Here is a 26,119-nt window from a genome sequence, read left to right on the forward strand (position 1 = left end):
CAACTCCAACTAGCCATGATCAGAAAAAAAAAACAACTACCCCAAGACATACTATAGTAAGATTCCAGAAATTCAGCACAAGAATAGAATCTTAAAAGGTGTTACAGAAAAGAAACAAATCACTATAAAGAAAAGTGTATCAGAATCACAGCAGACTTCTCAACGAAAACCCTTAAATCAAAGAAAGCTTGAAGTATTTCAACCCCTAAAAGAAAACAACCTCCAGCCCAGATTGATGTGTCCTCAAAGAATTGTCTTTCAGAATTCATGGAGAAATAATATACTTTTGTGATAAAGAACACTTGAAGGAATTCATGACAAAAAACCCCAATAATTCCAAAAAGTTCTGAAGGATATTCTAGAAAAAGACAATAATTCTGTGAATCTGAATGGAATGAATCCACCACGCAGGGCAAGTAATTAAACAAGAGAAAGAAAAGGAAACAACAATGGAAAAATACATGACAATGATAAGTCAGTACATATCAGTTGTAACCATCAATGTGAATGGTCTCAACACAACAATGAAAAGAAACAGAATGGCAGAAAGGATCAAGAAACAATATCCAACAATATGCTGCAAACAAGAAACACATTTGCAGCACAGAGGAGGAGGCTTCCAGGCTGCTCTACCACAGCTCCCAGTGCAGAAGAGGAGGTTTTTGGGCTGCCATAGCACTGCTCCCAGCACAGAGGAGAAGGCTTCCAGGCAGCCATAGCACCACTCCCAGTAAGTAAGTAAGCCACACGAGTGCAAGCAGAACCCCCTCTCTCCCCATCAAAATGAGAAGACACATAAACAAGCCTCAAAAACAGACTTCCAGATCACCTACAGCAACCCCAAAGGGAAACGAAAAGGAACAATCTGATACTCAACCATCTGGACTCCCTGAACTGCCAACAAAAGAGGATCTGAAAAAATGAAATCAGAAATAATTTCTCAGATAACAGCAGAGATTGTGCCCATAGTGCAAGACATGATTAATAAATCTAGAGGGGACACAGATAAAAAGATAGAGGAGCTGAGGAACATGATGGAATCCCAACATAGGAAACAAATGGAATCCATAAAACAGATGCAAACAGATTTCCAGGAGATTAAAAACTCCATGGAAAGTCTATGCAGCAGAATGAGCTAAAGTGAGGACAGAATTTCAGATTTAGAAGATAAGATGTCAATTAGTGACCAGGAAAAGACAAATTTCTTTAAAATTGTAACGGACCACAAGAAATCAATCCAACAGCTGCTAGATGATGCAAAGAAGAATAAGACTGATCAGAGTCAATGAAGAAACAGGAGAGAGTGCAGATGACATAAAAAAAGCTGTTCACAGAAGTGATGGCAGAAAACTTCCCAAGGAGGGGAAAAGAACTTGACATACAGATAAGTGAGGCATATAGGACTCCAACTAGCCTTGATCAAAACAAATCTACACATAGGCATATAATCGTTAAGATTCCAGAAACCCAACAGAAGAACAAAGTTCTACAAGCAGTGAGAGAAAAGAAATAAATCACATACCAAGGAAAGCCCATCAGAATCACAGCAGACTTCTCAATGCAAACCCTCAAGGCAAGAAGAGCTTGAAGTGACATATTTCAAGCCCAAAAGGAAAACAGCCTCCAACCAAGATTGATGTACCCTGCAAAACTATCTTTCAAACTTGATGGAGAAATAAGATACTTTCATGACAAAGAGCACCTTAGGAACTTCATGAATACCAAATCAACCTCCCAAAAAATTTTAGACAGTATCCTAGGAAAAGACATTGAGGATCACAGCCCCAGGAAGCCCAGCAAAATGAATCTATTGGGCACAAGAAGACATTAAACGCAAAGGGGGAGAATCCAACAAAAAGACAAACTCATGACAATGATAAGTCAACATGTATCAGTTGTAACCATCAATGTGAATGGTCTCAATTCACCAAGCAAAAGAAATAGACTGGCAGAATGGGTCAAGAAGCAAGGTCCAACAATATGCTGCATACAAGAAAAACACTTAATTAAAAAAAAAACTCATAAACTGAAAGTTAAAGGGTTGAGAACCATAGTCCATGAGACAGGAACCCAAAAAAGGGCAGGAGTAACTATCCTCTTTGAAGATCAAGTGGATTTCAAACCAACACTGATTAAGAGAGACAAAGAAGGACACTACATCCTTGTAAAGGGAACAATCCAAGAGGAACAGATAACAATAATAAATATTTATGCACCAAACACTAGTGCACCCAATTTTATAAAACAAATACTTACCAATATGAAAAATCATATAAGCACTAATACAATAGTAGTGGGGGACCTAGATACCCCACTGTCACAAATAGATGGATTAACTAGAAAAAAAAAGCAATGAAATGCTAGAACTCAATCAAACTCTTGAACAAATGAACTTAACAGATGTTTACAGAGTGTTCCACGCCACAAAAAAGACTAGACATTCCTTTCAGCTGCACACAGTTGTTCTCCAAAACAGACCACATACTCTCTCACAGAACATGTTTAAGTAAGTGCAAAGGAATTGAAGTTGTCCCTGTATATTATCAGACCACAGTGTGATGAAATTGGAGATCCAAAATAGACCACATACTCACTCCTAGAACATGTTTAAGTAAGTGCAAAGGAATTGAAATTATCCCCTGTATATTATCAAACCATAGTGTGATGAAATTGTAGCAAAAGAAACCATAAAATTTTCATAAACACATAGAAATTGAACAACACACTTCTGAATAACCAATGGGTCACAGAAGAAATTAAAGAAGAAATCAGACAGTTCCTTCAAATAAATGACAATGACAATACAGCATATTGGAATATATGGGACACAATGAAAGCAGTCTTATGAGGGAAATTCATAGCAATGAATACTCATATTAGGAAGACAGAGCAACCCGAATTAAACAACTTAATGCTGAACCTCAAGCTTCTAGAAAAAAAGAGCAAGACAGACCCAAAGCTCATAGAAGGGAGGAAATTATGAAGATCAGAGCAGAAATCAATGCAATGGAGACTAAGAGAATGATACAAAAAATCAATGTAGCGAAGAGCTGATTCTTCGAAAGAATAAACAAAATTCACAAACCCTTAGCTAACCTTATCAGGAAAAGGAAAGAAAAATTCATGCAATTAGGAATGAAAAGAATGAAATTATAGTGGACCCAGCAGAAAACCAGAGGATCAATAATACATATTTGGAGAACCTACATGCCAATAAGATGGAAAACATAGAAGAAATGGACAGATTCCTAGATACAAATGAATTACCAAAGTTGAATGAAGAAGACCTAAAAAAACTCTAAATAACCCAATATCAATCAATGAAATTGAAAACATAATTAAAAACTTACCAACTAAGAAAAGCCCAGGTCCTGATGGCTTCACTGCTGAATTCTACAAGACATTTAGAGAGGAACTACTGCAACTACTCTTTAAACTCTTCAATGAAATTGAAAGGAAAGCAATACTCCTGAATTCATTCCTGGAAAGAAGCATCACCTTGATCCCCAAAGCAGAGAAAAACCCAACCCCAAAAGAGAACTATAAGCCAATCTCACTAATGAACATAGATGCAAAAATCCTTAATAAGATACTGGCAAATAGAATCCAGAAGATCATCAAGAAGATCATACACCCTGACCAAGTGGGATTCATCCCAGGGATGCAGGGATGGTTCAACATATGCAAATCAATCAATGTAATACACTATATCAATAGAGCCAAGGACAAAAACCATATGATTATCTCCACATATGCAGAAAAAGCATTTGACAAAATCCAACATGCATTTATGACAAAAACTCTACAAAAAATTGGAATAGCTGGTCTCTACCTCAATCTGATAAAAGCCATCTATGAAAAACCAACAGCCAACATCATACTAAATGGTCAAAAAATGAAATCCTTCACACTAAAATCAGGAGGAAGACAAGGATATCCACTGTCACCACTCCTGTTCAATATAGTTCTGGAAACATTAGCCACAGCAATTAGACAAGAGAAAGAAATAAAAGGAATAAAGATAGGAAATGAAGAAGTCAAACTGTCATTATTTGCAGATGACATGATACTCTATATAGAAGATTCCAAGAACTCCACCAAAAGTCTTCTAGACTTAATAACCAAATTCAGTCAAGTAGCTGGATATAAGGTCAACACACAAAAATCAATAGCTTTCCTCTACAAGAACAAAAGAAGCACTGAGAGAGAAATAGGGCAAACAATTCCTTTCACAATAACATCCAAAAGACTGAAATACCTAGGAATCAACCTAGCAAAAGAAATCAAAGACCTCTTCTCTGAAAACTACACCACTCTGAAAAGAGAGATTGAAGACAGTATCAAAAAATGGAAAGACATACCCTGCTCCTCTTCAGTAGGGAGAATCAACATAGTGAAAATCCAAACTGAAATTGCAGCAGTATACGTCACAGAACTTGATAAAAGAATCCAAAAATTCATTTGGAACAAGAAGAGACCCAGAATAGCAAAAGCAATTCTAGATAACAGAGAGAGACATGGCAGGGGGTATTACAACCCCCAACTTGAAACTATACTACAAAGCTACTGTGATAAAAACAGCATGGTACTGGCAAAGAAACAGACCTGAGGACCAATGGAATAGATTAGAAGATGCAGAAACAAAGCCAGACACACTCAACCACCTCATCTTTGACAAAGGAACCAAATACTCTCATTGGAGGAAAGATAGCCTCTTTAATAAATGGTGCTGGAAAAATTGGGTTTCAACTTGCCAAAGATTAAAACTAGACCTATAGGGCCAGGGATTTAGCCCAGTGGTTCCACCGCCTACTTGCAAGTGCTAGGTCCCAAGTTCAATCCCCGGTACAAAAAACAAACAAACAAAAACAACTAGACCTATATCTCTCGCCATGCACTAAACTAAAATCAAAATGGATTAAAGATCTAAATATTAAAACAGAAACACTAAAGCAGCTGGAACAGAGGCTAGGTAGAACTCTTTTGTTTTATTTTGTTTTGCTTTTTGGCACCGGGGATCAAACTCTGGTTCTTGCGCTTGCACAGCAGGCTGCAAAACCAGTGAGCTAAATCCCCGGCCCTTAGGTACAACTCTTGAAGACATTGGCATAGGAAAAGATTTCATGAACAAAACCTCAGTTGCACGTGAAGAAGCACAAACAATCAACAAGTGGGATCTCTTCTTGTTAAAAAGCTTCTGCACAGCAAGTGCAACCACCAACAGCACAAAGAGACAACCCACAATGTGGGAAAAAATTTTCACCAACTGTTTCTCAGACAAAGGTCTACTATCTAGAATCTATAAAGAACTTTAAAAAATCAGACCCCCCAAATTCAAAGACCTTATTCAATAATGGGCATGGGAAATGAACAGACACTTCTCAAACAAAGAATAGCAAGTAAACATACGAAAAAATGTTCAACATCACTAGTCATTCAAAAGATTGCAAATGAAAACAACACTGAGATTCCACCTCACCCCAGAAAGAATAGCTGTTATTATGAAATCAACCAATAACAAATGCTGGCAGGGGCTGTGGGGAAAAAGGAACCCTTCTCCACTGTTGGTGGGAGTGTAGACTGGTGCAACCACTGTGGAAATCAATATAGAGATACCTCAAAAAACTAGTATTAGAGGTTCCATTTGACCCAGCTATTTCCCTACTTGGCATCTTCCCAAAAGAATTGAAAGAATCATACCACAGTGATATATGTGTACCCATGTTCATAGCAGCACAGTTTGTAATAGCTAAAGCTTGAAACAGCCCAATTGTCCTTCAACTGGAGACTGGATAAAGAAAATGTAGGGTTTTTTTTATTTTTATAAAATGGAGTATTCCTCAGCCATAAAGAACGAGAAAGTAGAGACATTTATAGTTAAATGAATGTGCATTGAGGCGATACTCTTAAGGGAAATAAATAGGGCACGTGTAAATACCAAATAGTTTCTCTGGTGTGAGAAACTGAAAGTATAAATAAGGATCAAAAAGCATAACATACACTGTGAAATAGGAAGAAAAGGTGTATACAGAAAGTGGAAGGGATTGGGGAAAGGAAAGAAGGGAATGGAATTAATGTTTAAAAATGAAAAAAAATGGAAACAAAGAGTTTGTAAATAGGGAGGGATGGAGGGGTTGAAGGGAGGGTAGGGGAATGGGGAAAAAATAACAACCAAGAGAGATTATGTAAAAGTACAAATTTCCAATGATGAATGTCATATTGTATACCTAAAATGTACTAATAAAATTAATTTTGAAAAAAGAAAAGAAAATGGCCATAATTCCAAAACTGTTACAGAGATTTAATGTAATCCTGATCGAAATATCAATAGCATACCTCACAGAACTAGAGAGAAACAATCCAAAAGTTCATTTGGAATGAGAATAGGCCTAGAATAGCAAAAGTAATTCTGTGTACCAAGACAGGGGGCATCACAATCCCTGACTTGAAATTATACTACAAAGCTACTGTTACACTTGATCTTAGCCAAAAGGCCGAGAAGCGATCAAAGCTACTGTTAACAAAACAACAAAACACCATGGTACAATGGTGGGGGCAGACCTAAGAATCAGTGGAATAGAGTAGAAGCTGCAGAATCAACTCCAAACACACTCAGCTTATCTTTGACAAAGGGGCCAAACACTTTCACTGGAAAAAAGATAGCCTCTTTCAGAAATGGTGCTGGGAAAACTAGATTTGTATACGCTGAAGATTAATTCTCTCACCATATACTAAACTAAAGTTGAAATGGATCAAAGATCTAAATATAAAAACAGAAACACTTATCTGCTGCAAGATAAACTCTTGAAGACATAGGTGTAGGCAAAGACTTTATGAACAAAACCCTGATTGCACAGGAAATATTACAAAGACATCATATTAAAAAGCTTTTGCACAGCAAGAGAAACCACCAATAGAGTGAAGACACAACTCACCAAATGGGAAAAATTTTTACTGGCTATTCCTCAGAGAAAAGACTAATTAGAACATACAAAGAACTCAAAAATATCAGACCCCTGAAATTTAAAGACGCAGTCCAAAAATGGCTATCGGAATGAATAGACACTTCTCAGATGAAGAAGTTCAAACAACAAATAAGTATATGAAAAAATGTTCAACATCACTGGCCACTGGAGAGATACAAATTAAAACAACATTGAGATCCACCTCACTTCAGAAAGAATGGCTGTCATCAAAAAATCAACCAATAACAAATGCTGATGAGGGTGTGGGGAAAAAGGAACCCTTTGCCACTGTTGGTGGTAGTGTAGATTGGTGCAACCAATATGGAAGTTCCTTAAAAAACTGAAACTGGAGGTTCCATTTGACCCAGCTATTGCTTTTTTTGGTATCTTCCCAAAAGAGTTCAAAGCATCATACCACAGTGATATATGCATACTCATGTTTATAGCAGCACAATTTGTAATAGCTAAATCTTAGAAACAGCCCTGATGCCCGTCAATAGATGAATGGATAAAGAAAATGTGGTTTTTATATACGATAAAGTATACTCTGCCATAAAGGATAAACTTGACATTGTTAGGTAACACACCTACCATACATGACCCAGCAAGAACTGATCTAATAATGCATATACTTCCTCTAATGTTTCTGTGCTTTACTACTGCATACAAATTTTCTTCATGGTCAGTTATCTCTAGATTGTCTTAGTTACTTTCTCATTGCAGGCAAACAATATCCAACAGCCACAACTCTAAGGAGGAAAGGTTTATTTGGGCTCACAGTTTGTAGAGGTTTCAGTCATCAGCTGCCTTCAAGGCTAAGTTTCGTGGCAAAGGAGCATGACATAGGAGAAACAGCTCATGGCACTGCAGCAGAAAGCAGAGAGGCCATCAGGAGGAGGAAGGAAGATAAACTCTTCTAGGCCACACCCCATTCTCCAACCAAGCTTCATCTCCCAATATCACATTTAACTACAAATTCATCAGAATGGACTAATAAATATTGCACCCCGATCCAATCACCTCCCAAAAGCCCCACCTATGAACATATGAGGCTTTGGGGGTACATCTGGATGGAAACCATAACAAATATCTAAAGACTTTTTCAATAATATGACTATTTTTATCTTGAGAACTGAGAAAACTGACTTCTTATTCATATATGTAGATCAGAATTGTCTTATAGATTGGCTTTCATTTTTAAAAATTAATTTTGTTGGTACATTTTAGGTATACAATATAATGACATTCATCATTGGAAATTTGCACCTTTACATAATCTCTCTTGGTTCTTATTTTTTCCCCATTCCCCTGCCCTCCCTTCAACCCCTCCATCCCTCCCTATTTACAAAGACTTTGTTTCCATTTTTTCATTTTCTCATATTAATTCCATTCCCTTCTTTCTTTCCCCTACCCTTCCCACTTCCCCTTCCCCTTTGCCCCTTTTCTTCCTATTTCACAACATTTATTATACCTTTTAGTCCTTATTTACACTTTCAGTTTCTCACACTAGAGAAACTATTAGGTATTAACACATGTGTGTCCTATTTATTTCACTTAAGAGTATGGCCTCAATGTGCATCCATTTAATTATAAATGTCTCTAATTTCTCATTTTTTATGGCTGAGTAGTACTCCATTTTATTTAAAAAAACACATTTTCTTTATCCAGAAATATGGCTGTCATTTTATGTAATCTATGTGATTTTCTGTAATTCAGTTTTTACCATTTCTAATATTTTATAATTCATAGTTCACATAATATTATGACAGTACATAATTATTCACATAATTTTATATTTTTATATCTTTGTCTAATGTTAGCATAGGCATCCCCACCAACAAAGAATAAAGGAATTCAGAAATTACATAATCATATGCATATATATGATGATATCTAGTAGGCTAGATAATCATTCACATCCCAGCTGCCCCACCACTTCTTAAATTGAAAGCCTCCAGACCCTAACCAAGGATTGCAAGGAAAGGGAAACCCTCCTTGTGTCATGATTTCAACTCGAGGAGAAAACTCTATTGGAACAGTATACCTTGGAATTTTGTTAGTTCAGATACTGTCTTCAAATTCCTTTTTTTTGTACCGGGGATCAAACTCGGGACCTTGCGCTTGCGAGGCAGGTGGCAGAACCACTGAGCTAAATCCCTGGCCCAGTTCAAATACTATCAATACTTTTGCTTATAGCAGAAATCAAATTTATTGTCCTAGGTTTGACACCTACTCAGTTGTATTTTCAGTGTCTTTGGCCAGAGTTCCTAAATAGATATTCTTGTTATTTTACTCCCTGTCTGGATCTTGGACCTCTTGTTTTGTTTTTTCTTCTGATCTTTGCTTTCCTGAACTTTTTGCTCTTTGTGTCTAAAGAAGAATATGGATTTAAGCTAATTATGTTGCGTTGTGTTACATTATGTTATATCATGTTAAATAACTAGTATATAAAATATATTTGCTTAAAAATTTGTAAAGGTAAAATATATATTTATGTATATTTAGAAATATTTAAATTTAACAGACATTAGTGTCAGAGGAATATAATATATTAAATAAATTGGTTTAGGAGAACATAAAACAGATAAATAATCATATAGTGAACTAAGGAAAAGACTCTAGACTGTTTAGATTCTTGCAGTTATAACAGTGAGAGGACCCAAGGACACAGAGTGCAACCTAGTGGATCAGCTAAGCAAAACCATCCAGCTATCACTTTTTGTTGTCTTTGAATATTATTTATTTGTTGAATATTGTTGCTTAAGGAAATAAGTACTATTTCAAAGGTTCTCCAGCGATTTCTATAACTTTCTGAGTTCTATAGACATTGACAATTGAAAAATGCTAGTTGAGTTTGAGAACAATTTTAAAATTAAGAATTCCTTATATGGCCAAGTGATAAAATAATGAGCTGGCTCCAATACTTTGCTCCTCAAGGGCTTCTTCTCATGTGGAAAATGCCTAGGATAGGGCCTGGGAGGCAATACATATTTATAATAATATTTCAACAGAAGGATGTCAATCATCCTCAATCCATTTTTGAGCTGGTCAAGTTAGTACATCTCTTAAATTATACAAGTTTTTTTGTCATTATCTTGCATTTTGTATTCTACCGAAACTTACCTTAAAATTTGCCACAATTCCTTCTCCATAGTAGAGCTCCAGGGTCTAATTACTATTTTATTACTATTCATTTTCATGTGGTTTTTATTCACACAGTATACTGGAAGAAAAGTTCATTATTTTATCACTTGGCCATTTCAGGGATCCTTAATTTTAAAATTGTTCTCAAACTCAACTAGTATTTTTCTTTTTTCTTTTTTCTTTTTGGTACTGGGGATTGAACTCAGGACCTTGCACTTGTGAGGCAAGCGCTGGAACCACTGAGCTAAATCCCTGGCTCAACTAGTATTTTTCAATTGTCCATGCCTATAGAACTCAGAAAGTTATAGAAATTGCAGGAGAGCCTTTGAAATAGTACTTGTTTCCCTAAGCAACAATATTCAACAAATAATGTGAATGGCAATTGTATAGTAAAAAGACTTGGTCTCTGGAGTCTATCAAATCTATATTCAGATCAAAGTTCTATTGTTCATTAATTGGAGTACCTTGAGCAAGTAATTTAACTTCTCTGAGCTTCAGTTTCCCTATGTTAAATAACCTACTGTCAAGGATTGTGATTTTAATCACTTTTGAATAGTTGATGGAGATTCAATACCAATCTGGAGCTGACAGTGTCAGTTCATTGTTCATGATATATACCATCATTTCATTTAACTCCAAAATATGACTAATCAAATAAGCCATCAGCCAAGAGCTGGCAAAATTAAATGTTACTCCATTATCCCAAATTTTAGTTGAAGAAAATAAATATAAGAAAGAGAATAAACTCTGTGGTTAAACAGTCATATCAACTCAGAGCAAAAGACATTTTATATATGAATATATAAAATATATATGTGACAGATATATGACTATAGATATATGAAATAGCTGAATTTAAGATAGTTGGAAAATCTTAATGCAACATACTCCAGACAGTTGACTTGCAATGGATGGCTGTAGTGAAAGTCTTTCAGTTTGACATTTAACCTTTTTTTTTTTGTTTTAAGAGAGATACAAAGTATATTACAAAGCACATGCTGGCTCTAATGGGAGGTCACAGCCAGTCTTCAAAGTACATATTTTCCTTTTTTTGCCGGTACCAGAGATCGAACACAGGACCTTGTGCTTGCAAGGCAGGCATGTTGCCACTGTGCTAAATCTCCAGCCCTTGTTGTTTCGTTTGGTTTTCCAGTACCGTGAATGAACTCAGGACCTTGCACTTGCCAGGCAGGCATGGTGCCACTGAGCTAAATCCCCGACTCAGTACATATCTTTTTTTAAGTTAAAATTTTATAAAAGAAAATAACAGAGGTAATCTTATTGCTTTTTATGAATAATGCCCTTAGAAAATAAATGGATTTAGAAAAAAGCATTTATGTATGTTTTTCTTGCTTGCAGCTCACCAGGACATGATTATAGCTTCTCAAACTTATCTAAAATAAAAGATAATATATATATCAACATTTTTGATGAAATGATCATTGAAAAACATAAGGTAAAGTACAGTATTTACAATAATCAATATTGAAATCATCCTAAGAAGATTAAACTGAATGAAATCTAGAAACATATTCGTAAATTTATTTATTTATTTATTTATTTATTTATTTATTTATTTATTTATTTTGCAGTACTGGGAATTGAACTCAGGACCTTGCTCTTGTAAGGCAGGCATGGTGCCACTGAGCTAGTAAATTTATTTTAAATTCAATATCTCTAAAAGGATATTGCTAACATTTGTACAATACTGGGAAATCCCAGTCAGATGCCATACTTGGTATGTTTGTGTTGGATATCCACAAAGCTATTGTTCTACTAATTATTGCTTTAATTACCTTCCAGGTCTTCAGTGTCTGCTTTATTTATGTCATGGAAATTCTGAAAACCAAGACACTCTCTTTCCCTGTGGGTCTTATGCCCATGGTTGCAGCTTTCTGTTAGTGGAGAATAACCTAGAGATGTGCTAACAGTCCAAATGATGGAACTGTTGAAAGTTCCTTAGGAAGCCAATGCTGCACCCCTCAAGATTGTACATAGAAAGATTCTTATATACTAGCACTGTATGAAGCTAGCCTAGAAATGAGCCAAAGCTGTCTTCCAATCAGATGGTAGCATATTCATGTGTCTGACTTTTCCTCCATCCTATTGAAAATTCAATGGAAATTGAAAAAATGAACAAATTGGAGATTCAGTCATTGAAATGCTTTCATAACGCTTGAATTGTAAATATTTTGGATGGAATGTATTGGAATAGTATGCAAATCAGGTGGTGTGGGTCCCTGCCTTATTTTCATATGCTAAGGATACATCTCTGGGAGCTTGCAGTACCCTTTTCAAAACTCAGCTGTCATGTGGAGCTCATTTGCTACTCAAACCAGAGACAAACATTTAACATAAGTGAGATAATGGCCTTCAGCATTTTTCTATAGAACAAATTTAGCAATTTTTTCCATTAAACAGATAATTAGTTATACAAAGTACTTAGCTTTTATAATCATTTTAGCTATGACTTAAAGGTAAATTAAGCTGTATCACTGATAATGAACTTTGTGAGAAATTTTTTGTTTATCTGACTTTCATTCCTTCAGTATTCTTGCTATAAATTTCTTTTGGAGATAATGATGAAGATTTATTTGAAAATGTCTAAAATGTATGTATATTTTATATATATGTTCTATATATTAGATATAAATATATAAAACTATAGGTGCAGTTTACTGTTTTGTATTTTCATTTTGGGAGGTAGTGTACACAGCCAATAATGAGTATGATGAGTGTTGTGCTTTGCTTTTGCAGTATAATATATAGCTCTAAATGTTTAAATTACTGTATATACTATAATTCATTATAGGCTAGCATACTTGTTTTAAAAACTATCATTCTAGTTCATTAAAAGCTGAATGTAAGGGGAAAAAAATCCAGTATCTCTACCCACAACTTTCTAAAAAGAATTTGAGGCAAATTGCAGCAAAATCAGACATATGACAACTCATTTGCAGTTTAACATTACATATAAATGAGAGCTTCCTGGTAGTCAAAACAGAAAGAAAAAATAGGCTGCATATTTCTTATCTGAATAAAGGAAATATACCACTTCTATGAAAAAGACCAAGTTAGTTCTAGGACTAAAATTTAGTCTATTTAAGGTTGTCTCTAAAATTACTGAATGCCGGGTGTGGTGGCACACTCCTAGAATCCCAGCACTCAGGAGGCAGAGGCAGGAGGATCGCTGCAAGTTTGAGGCCAGCCTAGCCTACATGGTGAGTACAAGGCTAGTCTGAACTACATGGTGAGACCCTGTCCCCAAAAAACCAATAATTAATTAATTAATTAACTACAGAACGTCTTCTTCATACATATGTGAGAGTTTCTAACATAATACCTACTACCATATTAAGCACTGAAATAAATGTTAGTTTCCTTCATACAGAAGTTGGCACTAAAAATATAAATATCCACTGTGCCTACTTTCTTGTGATAAATAACTGTGTAGGTAAATGTATTAGTGTTCTCCAGAGGAACAGAACCAATAAAATATATATAACTATAAGAGGGAATTTATTAGATTAACATATACAGTCAGAGGGTAAATAGCCCCACAATGGCTATTTTCAAGCTGGAGAGCCAGGGAAAACAGTAACTTCTCAGCTTAAGAAGTTGGAAGACTCAGAACATAAGAGATCAATGATACAGGCCCTGTTCAAAGCTGAGGGCCTGAGTGGCCCCTGGAGAGCCATTGGTGCAAGTTTGTGTTCAAAGACTGAAGAATCTGGAAACTGACGGCCACAGGCAACAGCAGCAGCAAAATTAAATAAATAAATAAATAAATTTTAAAAATTAAATTCTTGCATTCTTGTTAGAATAAGACCCACATACTTTGGATATCAGACTTGTTTGTGACAATGTTGACATGCTATTTAGGAAAGGAAAGGGCTTTTTCTCACAGACTGAGCAGGGTAACTATGGACCAAAACATTCCATTTTCTCATAAAACATTAAATCTAAGCTGAGCCCCACAATAACCACTCAGAAGAACCCAGGTTTTGGTTTATCAATGATGATTATTTTGTCCAGAAATGCCTCAATTTTCCCCTTTTCTTCTCCTGTATTTTTTCTTCCTGTTATCAACTCTTCCTTACTTCCCACGGATCTCCCCTTCATGAGTTATATGCCAACAGAAAGCTGAGGACTTGATGGCTCACAGACATAAAGTCTATTTTTTACACTCAGAATGAAAGAGCTGGGCTAAATTACATTTGAAGCTGGCAAAGCCATCCTGGAGCACCCTCCAGATATGCAACTTCTGTTAACTGAAACTGTAATAAACTGGCTGATAGCTACAAAAAGAACTTTAATCCAATATTCAAATGTTGGTTTAAATGTTTTTTAAAAGAAAGAAAGATTAGTATTTTTCAAGATTTTCAAGTTTATTAGCATATCATTTTCAGCATATCTCATAATTTTTGACATACATAATTTTTGATCTACCCACCTCTCATTTATAACTATCCAATGTGTCTATTTTTAAAATTTTAATTTATAAGTGTCTCTTTATAAGGGGCCTCTTTAAAAGGGGGTTTATTGAACCATTACAGTTGGTAGCCAGAAAGAAAGACCAAGGTCCTGAGATGAACAAGGTCCTGCTGCAACCAAAACACCAGGGTAGGTAGGAGTTGGGAAAATGTCCTCAGGGGCCTAACAAAGGCTGAGTATTTTATAATGAATATTTTGGGGAAAGAATGCATATAATTCACATTGAACCGCCATTAGCTGAAGATAAGAAGAGATCATACAAAGTGGGGAAAGTAAGGAGAAGGAATCTTGTTTCTAGATTGCTTAGGGTTTAAGCAAAATGAGGTGGCACATAAGGGTATAAAATAGTCTTGTTCTATTCAACCTGTAGTTACCTGTAGTTGTTTTAGTTGATTAAATCTCACCTATCATCTTTCCTCTCCTCCATCCTCCAGCCCTTGTAATTAAATTTAGGACATACCTTAAATTTTTTCTCTGATTAAACAAAATTGCTTAAATTTTAAAGAACCCACTATTAAAATTATTTTTGTATTTGACTTTTTGTATTTTATAATTCATTTGTTTCTGCTTGTATTTGTATTATTTTCTTCCTCCCAATGCCTTCAGGACTATATCTGTACTTATTTTGGTCAAATATGTTGAATGATTCATTCATTTATTTATTTATTTAATTTTTAAAAAATTTTTATTTTTTGGTACCTGGGATCAAACTTGGGCCCTTGCACAGGCGGTGAAACCACTGAGCTAAATCCCCGGCCCATATGATTCATTTATTTAATCTCTTGCCCTTTCATAATAGTAGTCTATCACTAAAAACATCTTAGAATATATCTTTTATATTGAATTATCTATTATTTTTATTTTTCATTATTTTCTGTATATATTTTTACTACATTTTCATCTTTGACCTAATAGTTTTTGTGTTTTTTTGAGTTTTTTTTTTTTTTTTTTTCAGTACTGGGGATCAAACTCAGGACCTTGCGCTTGCATGGCAGGCACTGGAACCACTGAGCTAAATCCCCAGCCCTGACCTAATAGTTTTTAAATTCTATCCTTTTACATTTTCTACTGTTTCAGAAGTTTTAATGTACATTTTTGGTTTTAAATTCTAGTTTTATTACATTGTAACCAATTGTATTGTGTATGTGGGGCCCTAATCCACAGTTCATTTCTGAAGCCATTGGTCCCAATTCTATGGTTGTCAGTTAATTAATTAATACACATAGGTGTTAATCCTAGTAGCCAGGTAAGGTGACACATCAGGCAAGCTGCGTTGTTCCTAAGAAAATCAAATACTCTGACAAAGATGAAAGGGTTGGGATGGAGAAATTATACAAATATATGAATCTCACTTATATGTGTCATTTAAAGGAATAGTTCAATAATGACAGCCTCACTTCAACCATTCAACCATCAGTGTCTGGACCCGCTTCAGTCTATGAGACTATGTTGCAGACTTAGCACATACACATTATAGCTCGGGAATTAAATTTTGCTTTGTCATTTAATATAAACAGTTTTTATATTGATTCCTTAAAGGTTAATTAAATATATAATTCATACTGATAGTCTTCAAATAAAATTTTTTAATTGCTTCCCAGAGAAGACCCATATTAAACCAATTTTAAAGTGAACCTCAATAGAGGTATAATGTATAGCCTTAGACAAGATAAACCTATGAAGCCTACACCATCCTTGGAACCTGAAGTGGAAAGAGTAATGTAGTCGAGTTGACACTAGTCAAAAGTTCAAAGCCTTAATTGCTATAAGCTAGTAAGTGTGTCTGCTGTCTTTTAGACTAAAATGACACAGTCCTCCTTGCTCAGCTTTGTTGTTTCAGGCCAGCCTCCAGATTTAAAAGATCCTGGTAATGGAAGGGGTAACTTCTCAAGTATAAAAAGTTAGAAGGGTTCCAGATGCTCAAAGACAATGGGAACTAAAGGTGGGAATTAGGGTTTGGGGAGCTTTTAAAAAACTTTAGTCATTCTTTCTCCATTTTCTCCAGAGGTTTCCCATTTCTGGCCTTTTGTTGACAAAATAAAAAATGTTAAGTGACTTAAAATGGACTGGATCATAGAGTATTGTCGAAGGGAGGGTGGTGGTGATGGTAGTAAGTACCAATCCCTTTTATGCCTAATTCTTGCTTTTCCTCATTATTCACACTTCCTCTAATATAAAAAAATTAGTAAACAATAATCTGCATATAATAATTTGACAAGTTTTGACATGTGTATATATCCATGAAACCATCATCACAATCAAGAGTATGAATATATTCATTACTCTCAAAAGTTTATCCCTGCCCAGTTGCCATATCTCCCGCCTCCCTCCTCCCATCTGTCTCCCACTTTAGGCAACTATTGATCTGTTTTCTGTAATTATGGTTTACATTTTATAGAATTTAATAGAAATGGAATTGTATTACCTAATGAATGCATAAATCAAAACATCATATTGTACCTCACTGAAAAGTACAAATATTATGTACAAATATTATGTACTTATAATACGTCTTTATATTTAATATGGGGTTATAGATGGCATATAGTTGATCTTGCTTTCTTATCCATTCTGATAATTGCTACCTTTTAATGTATTTCTGTTTACAATTTATATAATCATTGACTGACTGAGCTCCATATTCCTATTTGTTTTCTGCTTATCCCATCTATTCTTTATTCCTCTTTTCCTGCCTTCTTTTGGATCAAGAGAGTACTTTTATAATTTCATTTTATCCCCATCACTCACTTCTTTTTTAAGTATTGCTATAGGGTTTATAATATATTCTTTAATTTGCCACAGTCTACCACTATATACTACAGTACCACTTAACATATACATAGTGTGCAAATGGGATGTTATAACACCTCCGTTCCCCTCTCCTGTACTTTGTGCTAGTCTTGTCATGCATTTTACTTGTGAATGACATAAACTACTTAACAGATAATGTTTTTACCTTAATTAACTATATTTTTTAAGAAATTAAGAAGAAAAAAATGTATTTTCTATTTTTCTTTTGGTTTCTTTCAAAAAGAAAGATAGTTTAAAAGCCCAAATAGAAAGAGAATAATATTTTATACTTACCTGTGAGTTTGTAAAACTACTCATATGATATTAAATAATATAAAATGTATTTTAATACATTTAATTTTAATTTATTTTAATAGGATCGCTGTCTAAAGAGCTGTAGTGGTCACTCATATCTAAGAAAGAACTGGCTTGGTTCCATTGTTTTCCCTTTCTCTGCTCTTTTGCAACAATCTGAGGTAATAGAAAATGATTGTCTATTAATCGTTCTAAATTTTGACTTCTGGCTAATAGAAACACTTTTTGTTGTCTTTGAATCAGATTCCATATTTGGCAGCTTGGAAATTTAGTTAAAAATGATCCCTTATTAGAGTGGTCTAGGGCTTTGGAGTGTTTGAAGGTTTTTACCTCTCTAGAACAAGGACACTCACAAATTTCTTATATCTTTAGGGTGTTTACAGAGAAAAAATGGCTAGTCTTTCATCTTAAAGCAACATTCATATTTGCATGTAAGAGTTTTGTCAACCAGATTCATGAACCATTCTGATTAATGGTGTTGCTTTTTAATAATGAATCTCAGGAATTTCAGCTTATCATCGTTGTTTATTTATTTATTTATTTATTTTTTCATTCTTTTATCGGTACATTTTGGGTATACAGTTCATTTACATTTATCATTGGGTGTTTGTAACTGTACATGATATATCTTGGTTCTTATTCCCCCCCCATTACCTGTGCATCCTCCACCCCCTCTGCCCTTCCCTATTTACATAGATTTCATTTCCTTTTTTTTTTCTTTCCTCATAGTTTTTCCTTTTCCTCTTTTCCTTTCCTCTTCCCCTCCCTTTGCTCCTTCATCTTTGGACCTTTTTTCCTATTTCAAATTATCAATTCTTCACTTTAATCATTTTAACCCTTGTTTACACTATTAGTTTCTCACAGTAGTGAAATGATTCATTATTTACACATGTGTCCTATTTATTTCACTTAAGAGGATGGCCTTGATGTGCATCCATTCAGCTATGAATGACTCTAGTTTTTCATTCTTTATGGCTGAGTAGTACTCCATTTTATTAAAAAACCACATTTTCTTTATCCAGTTTCCAGTTGATGGGCACTTGGGCTGCTTCCAAACTTTAGCTCTTACAAACTGTGCCGCTATGAACATGGGTGCACATATATCACTGTGGTATGATTCTTTTAATTCTTTTGGGAAGATACCCAGCAGGGGAATAGCTGGGTCAAGTGGGACCTCTAGTCCTAGTTCTCTGAGGTATCTCCATACTGACTTCCACAGTGGTTGCACCAGTCTGCACTCCCACCAACAATGGAGAAGGGTTCCTTTCTCCCCAGAACCCCGCCAGCATTTTTTATTTGTTGATTTCTTGATAGCAGCCATTCTTTTTGGGGTGAGGTGGAATCTCAGTGCTGTTTTCATCTGCATCTCTTGAATGTATCGTCATTGTTTATTGATAGTAGTGAGACTGATGATTAGAATTGGTCTCTGTGAGACCTTCAGAGATCCCTGTTGTTGGGTTATGTAGTAAAAATATGCTTACATAGGCTGAGGATGTAGCTCAGTGGTAGAGTGCAGTGCTTGCCTAGCACATGCAAGGCTCTGGATTCAATACCCAGTACCACACACACACACACACACACTATATATATATATATATATATATATATATATATATATATATATGCCTACATGAACAGCAAAGTATTAAAACTCCAGCCTAAACTCCATTTTAGGCTCTGTTATCTATTTATTGATTGACCTGAGGCAAGGTACCTGACATCTCTGAGGCTATGCCAACCACTCAAGATTTGAAGAATCAGAAATGAATTTTCTCTCCCAATGAGTTCACTATATGTGGAATAAAACTAACATTTTGCTACAATGTGAAATGCTTTAGCAGAGGCATGAGATAGGTACTGTAAGAACATACCATAGGTACACTTTACTAGGCTAAAGGAAGATTGGGGGAACTCAGAGAGTTTGGTGGAAGATAACAAGAAAATGAGGAGGAAAATGCAAGAGCAGGGAAGATTTTACTTAGGAGATAACTTTTGAATCAAGCCCCTAGAGATGAATTTCTCAAACAAATGAGGGCATTTGAGTGAAAAGGAATGAATCATGTGGACTAGGTCATGTGCAACAGAAAGCTTAACTAGCCATGGCTGATGTAGGTAAAAGGTTTATCTGTCTTATCTAAAGAGTTAAGATGCCAGTCCAGCAGTTCAAGGACATCATCAACAATCTAAGCTCTTTTTGGGGGGGGCGGGGGTGTGTCGGGGATCAAACTCGGGTCCTTGCGCATGCGCAGCAGGCTGCGAAACCGCGGAGCTAGATCCCCGGCCCAATCTAAGCTGCTTTTGTGTTTATGTCCCACTGTCCTTACAGGTGGCTTTCATCCTCATAATTCCAAAATGCTCACTGCAATTCCAGCGTCATATCTGTGCTGTAGCAATGCTAAGCAAATACTGGCAGTGCTTAAATCAGAAAAACAGATAGTTCCTCAGAAAACTTCAACAGACTGCTGGGCATAGTTGGACACGACTATAATCCCAGCCACTCAGGCAGCTGAAGCTGGAGGATTTCAAGTTCAAGCCCGCCTTGGGCAACTTAGCAAGACCAAAACAGTAGTCTCAAAATAAAACACAGAAAATATTGGAAATGTAGCTCAATTCAAGGCCCTAGGTTTCATCCAAAAAACAAACAAATAAACAAAAACAAAAAAAGAAAGATAGAAAAAAGAAAAAACCTCCGACAGACTTCTTGCATCTTACTTATGTGATATGGCCACTATCCAGCTGTCATGTTATCAACTAACCCTGTTGGTAAGAAAGGAGGAGAGAATGAATATTAAGTAGGAAAGGAAAGTAGAAGTGCCTGTATATTATGTAGTAGTGCACCCATGTTTATAGCAACACAGTTTGTAATAGCTAAATCTTGGAAACAACCCAAATGCCCATCAACCAATGAATGGATAAAGAAGATGTGATTTCTCTATACAAGGAAGTACTACTCAGCCATAAAGAAGGATAAACTTGAGACATTTATAGCTAAATGGATGTACTTTGAAGCTATACTCTTAAGTGAAATAAATTGGATTCACATGTAAATATAACTGTCTCTCTGGTGTAAGGGACTGAAAATGTAAATAGGGACCAAAATATATAATAAACAATGTGAAGTAAGAAAAAATTGTTCAAAAGGAAGGGAGAAATAGAGGGGAGGAGGAAAAGGAAAGAAGGAAAAAGAAAAAATGAGAAAAGAAGAAAAAACTGGAAACAGAGCTTTTGTCAATAAGGAAGGGGAAGAGGGGCTGAAGGGAGTGCAGGAGAAAGGGGAAAAAGGAATCAAGATACATCACATAAGGTACAAATTTCCTATGTTGAATGTGATCATTATGTAAATCTAAACTGAACCAATAAAATTTTAAATGGAAAAAAAAAAGAATATGGATTTCAAAGGCAGATAAACCTGGATTGTAATCCTGGCTCCACTACTCATTGTTTCCTTGATCTTGCACAAATTGCTTCAACTCTCTGAGCCACAGAGATAAAGGGAGATAAGGGCAGTATTTATTCCATTGAATGATACAATCTGTGTTAAGCACTTGCCACAGTTCCTTGCACATAGTAAGTGCTCAATTAACCATTAGTTGTTATTATTGTAATTCACTTCCTCCTTCCCTTCATGCATGATACATTCTTTCAGATTAGTGGAACATTTCAAGTAAATATTCCACCAGTTTTGCTTGGATATACTTGGAGTAAGAATTATTTATCTCCAAAAGAAGATTACAATGGACAGAATTTAAGAGAATGTACCTTCATAAATATTTTTGCTACCATTGAACCACAGATACCGTATGTTACCTATAATTCAAAACTAGACAAGGTAGGTTTTTACACCGAATTACTTTTAGATATGTCATCAGAAGAGTATAAACTATTTTAAAAATCAGTAATAATTTTAAATCTGGCAAAAATAGACATTGATTCTTGGTATTTTCCTGTGGGAATAATATGGTACAATATTGAAATACTTTAAATTTGATTCTAGTTTTCAGATCAAGTAGATGTTTTGGAGAGAGCACAGGTTTTTAAAAATAATTGTAAAACAATGTTTCCCAACCGAAGAATCATAACTACTGTTTTTAATGATGAAGGGATACAGACATTAGTAACGAGATATATCAAGGCATTAAATCCACCTCAACAACTTCTAGATGTATTTCTTCATGATTCTAACGCAACACTTGTAAGTTACAATTATTCTTAACAGGTTCATTCTGATTGATGATCATCTATGAAGAATTACTATACCTTTCATTTATGTAGATTTAATCTATTCAATTGACTGCCCTCAGACAATTTATATTATTTGTGAGTTACAAAGCTCCCCTAGCTAGACTCTTTAAACTAAAATCAAAAGTCCCGATTTATGTTGCCTTTTCTACACTCTGCTTTTCAGTTGTGAGTTTCTTCTCAATGTCCCAGGAGATAACAGTGTTCTCAGACTTCTATCTTTAAAATAATAAATCCTAGCTCCTTGCTTGTCAAGGATTGTGAGTTATATATATTAATTGCATTAAGTCATCAGCATAAAAGATCATGAAAGCCAGGCATGGTGGTGGTACAAAGTTGTAATCCCAGCACTCAGGAGGCTGAGGCAGGAGGATTGCTGTGAGTTTGAGGTCAGCCTAGGCTACATAGTTCAAGACCATCCTGGACTATGTAGCAAGACTTTGTCTCAAAAAAAAAAAATCAACTGGGCATGGTGGCACATTCCTGTAATCTCAGGGAGGCTGAGGCAGGGGGATTACCATAAGTGCGAGGCCTACACAGTGAGACACTGTCTCAAAAAACAAAACAAAACAAAAAAAAACACATGTAGAAATGGCAGCTATTGGACATTAATTAAATTGTTAATGAACTTTAATGTTACTTTATTGTTTGTATGTTTGTATTCCTTTTTCCTTTCTTACCTTAGTCTGAGTCCTTGTCTCCAGCACTTTAGTGGGAATTTCCTTTGTAAAACTTCTATTGTATGAGAAAGCAGGCTGTACCACTATCTCTAAATGCAGCAGCTAGTAACAAGTTTATATTAAGAGAAAGAATTGACAGTTTTTGAACCTAAAAGCAAATCCAACCTTTGCTATTCTTCAACACATTTAAAAATTTTTGTAACAGCCATACTTTAAAGTACATGTTTAATGTTGATAAATATTGTTATAATATTTAAAGTTAATAACTTATTATAGAAAATATAACAGTTAATGTATACCCTCTGGAGCAAAGCTAGCTGTGGGCTTAGCCCTCACAGATTCCAAATATTACCTTAGCCATGTGATCATGTGCAAGTTATTCTATTGTTCTAAGCTTCCTGCTGCTTCTATAAAACTAGAATAATAATAGTGTCTACTTGATAAGCTTGTAGTACATGCTAGATGGAATAATGATTGTAAAATACTGCTCAGTGATGTATATACTCAATGAATATTAATATTATTGTAGGACCTCATTGCTCGATTCGTATCTCTGATTCCTTTTATGCCTGATACGCTGGATGACAATGATGGTTGTGACATATGGATGACATCAGAGGTAATAAATTATATATTATAGTTAAAAGGCATTTCTTACTTGCTTTTCTTTTTCTTTTTTTTGGTACCGGGGATCGAACTCAGGACCTTGCGCTTGAGAGGCAGGCGCCGGAACCACTGAGCTAAATCCGCAGCCCAGCTTTTCTTTTCTTTAAAAAAATATTATGTATGGCATAATACCTTGCCCTGTAAGACTTAAAAGTATTTGATAATTGTACACATCATTTTTGGCTTTGCAATCTATGGAAAGAATTCATGAAGACCAAAAATATTTTCAACATTCTAAATGGTAGCTCATGAATATTTTGATTCAATGAAAAATTCAGAAGTTTACTATTGTGACATATTACAGAGAATGATATGGCCTGTCATGTAGAGTTTATCAGGCTCCAAAGTTTAAAGCAGACACTACCACTCCCCAAGAGCTTTCCTCAATCTCCTCCACCTAAATGAAGAACTTTTATAGCACTGCTCTTCTTTAGAAATTGGATTAAAGTTACTTTTAGTTGCCAAGTAAAATATAAGTCCTGTACAATATTGGGGGCATTTTTATACTAAAAATCTGTTTGACATTTATATGAAATTCAAATTTAATTGGGTATCCTATTTTTTTTTCTAAATTTGGCAACCACTTCTTCCATTTCACTTTAGATTATATTTAGTTCTTTATGTATTGACCCTACACCTACATTCTGTACACATATATTGCAATTGTAAGCTCCTTGAAGGTAGGAGATTTTGTCCTTATTTATATTCTTCTATTAACAAATTGTACACTGCTTTAAATTTAGTAAGCATTCAATAATTATTTTTAATTAGAAAACAAATATGATGGGATCCTAACAAAGGAAAACTTTCATTTGAAACTGATAGTACTCACACTTATCTAGTGTTTGAGGGTCTGAATTAGAGCTAAAATGGTTGGAATTTTTTTTCAACAGAAGCCAGAAATCCAGAGTTTTATATGAAAATTTCCATTTTTATAAGAAAAATGCTAGAGGCCAAACAAAATATACTTGTCAACAAAGATTAGGTCACAGAGGGCTGGGGATTTAGCTCAGTGGTTCCAGGGACTGCCTCAAAAGCACAAGGTCCCAAGTTTGATCCCTGGTACCAAAAAAAAAAAAAAAATTAGGTCGTAGATCATCAGTCTGCCATTTCTGTTGCTTTTATTCTCTCCTGCTATACAACCTTACTAGACACCCTGTATTTGATCTCTCTCTTTTTTTTTTTTTTGGTACCAGGGATTGAACTTGGGTTCTTGCGCTTGCGCAGCAGGCGGCAAAACCACTGAGCTAAATCCCAGGCCCTTGATCTCTTGCGCCCAACCCAGTTGCTTGGCTCTTTCAGTTGAAGAAGTTTCAGTCATTCTTTCTGATTGGGCTCCAACTCAGGCTTCTTCCTCTCTTCGAGTTGAATACTATGTTGGTACATGTACAGGACAAAATACTGTAGTTCCATTGGCCAATAAGGATCACTTTCTCTCAGAATACTAAGCTACTCCCTCTCAGATAAGGTTTCTCAGAATACTAGTCCTTATGTCCCTGGTTATCAAGAGTAATTTAATTTTTGTTCTCAATAAACACATTCCATTTTGGGTATAAACTTTCTAATCACTTTATGCTATATTCACATTAAGTGTCCTGTAACAATGACAATCCCAGTATTTCAAGTCAACGTTCTCTTTTACTGTCAAACAAAGCTAGACCTTTCCTCTTTGCTGTCATCTTAGCAACCTGGTAAAGATAGATGTGTTTGAAACTGGAAGGACTATAAGTGCTATAAGTTTCTGGATATTTGCATTATTCAACTTCTTTTCCTCTCTTGATGTTCTTGTTGCTTTTGTTCTGCCTTAGCGTTGCATCAGCTTAGCTATTGGAAATAAGGAAGAGCATGCCATACTTCTCTGTAATTTCTTTTTGTATTTTGGAAAGAAGGCATTGGTCCTCCTGGGAACCTCATTATTAGAAGTAAGTTTTAGAATTGTATGAGCAAAACTAAATCAGATTTCAACTACGAGTTTAAAAAACTTCAACCCCACATTTTCATCTTTTCATAAGATAATTTGTGTCTACCTATCTGAAAATTTTGCAACTTTATATATTATATATTTTCCTAAATCCATACCTCCAGAAAGCTTCCCCTTTGGATTTTTAGCTCCACCATGAATATCTTGTTTAGTGTCAGTGTTCCAATCTTGCCTTATGTTTTTTTTCATGATAACTTACTTTCCTGCATTCCTTTGACATAGTTTATTTTTGTGTTAGTTTTGTTAACTAAATCCTATGGTTAATCCTTGGATATAATCCTCTGTTGTAGTCTTAAGTGTCACTAGGTGGCAGTAAACAGCCAACAATTTTTCAGCAAGTATAGTATTTATATGCTTTATTCCTCTGAACCCATACTGTGGGAATCACCTTGCAAGGATTCAACTCAACTGTGTGGCCGAAGCGCAGTTTCCCCTATAATAGAGACAGTGAGTGCATTGATAAAGAGCAAGAGCTTTGGAGTTAAGGAGGCAAAGGCTACACAGAGTAGTGTTAAGAATGTGAATTTGGGGCACAGAGGTTTAAAACCTAGCAATGTCACTTACTCTCTGTATGGTCTCAATTGTGTTTGCTTCCCTGAGCCTCAGTTATCTCCTCACAGAATTGGAATAATGCCACTTTCTATTACCCTAGATGAGACCTTTAACCTCTGATTCTTTATATGAAAGGTGGGCATAATAATTATCTGTACCTCGCAGAATTGGGAGTGAATTAAAGTAAGAAAAATTAGTATAATTCTTTAGCATAGTACCTGGCACACACAAATACACAATAAATGTTAAATTTATAATTTGATATATTTATTCTTTGCTGAGAAAGTCTTACA

General features: G+C 35.3%; 1 protein-coding gene across 1 annotated transcript in view; it reads left to right on the forward strand.

The window, feature by feature from the left end:
• Positions 1 to 26,119, forward strand: part of Cc2d2b (coiled-coil and C2 domain containing 2B) — a 112,029-nt gene that overhangs the window by 75,523 nt on the left and 10,387 nt on the right. Inside the window, exons 25-30 of the mRNA XM_087185004.1 lie at positions 11,469 to 11,565; positions 17,771 to 17,869; positions 21,355 to 21,537; positions 21,703 to 21,900; positions 23,157 to 23,246; positions 25,102 to 25,215. Coding sequence (XP_087041130.1) covers positions 11,469 to 11,565; positions 17,771 to 17,869; positions 21,355 to 21,537; positions 21,703 to 21,900; positions 23,157 to 23,246; positions 25,102 to 25,215 — 781 coding nt within the window. The remainder of the gene's footprint in view (positions 1 to 11,468; positions 11,566 to 17,770; positions 17,870 to 21,354; positions 21,538 to 21,702; positions 21,901 to 23,156; positions 23,247 to 25,101; positions 25,216 to 26,119) is intronic.

This window comes from Heterocephalus glaber, unplaced genomic scaffold, assembly GCF_053883595.1.
Source record: "Heterocephalus glaber isolate CG9 unplaced genomic scaffold, H.glaber_assembly_v1.0 deba00001497, whole genome shotgun sequence".
Taxonomy (NCBI): Eukaryota; Metazoa; Chordata; class Mammalia; order Rodentia; family Bathyergidae; genus Heterocephalus; species Heterocephalus glaber.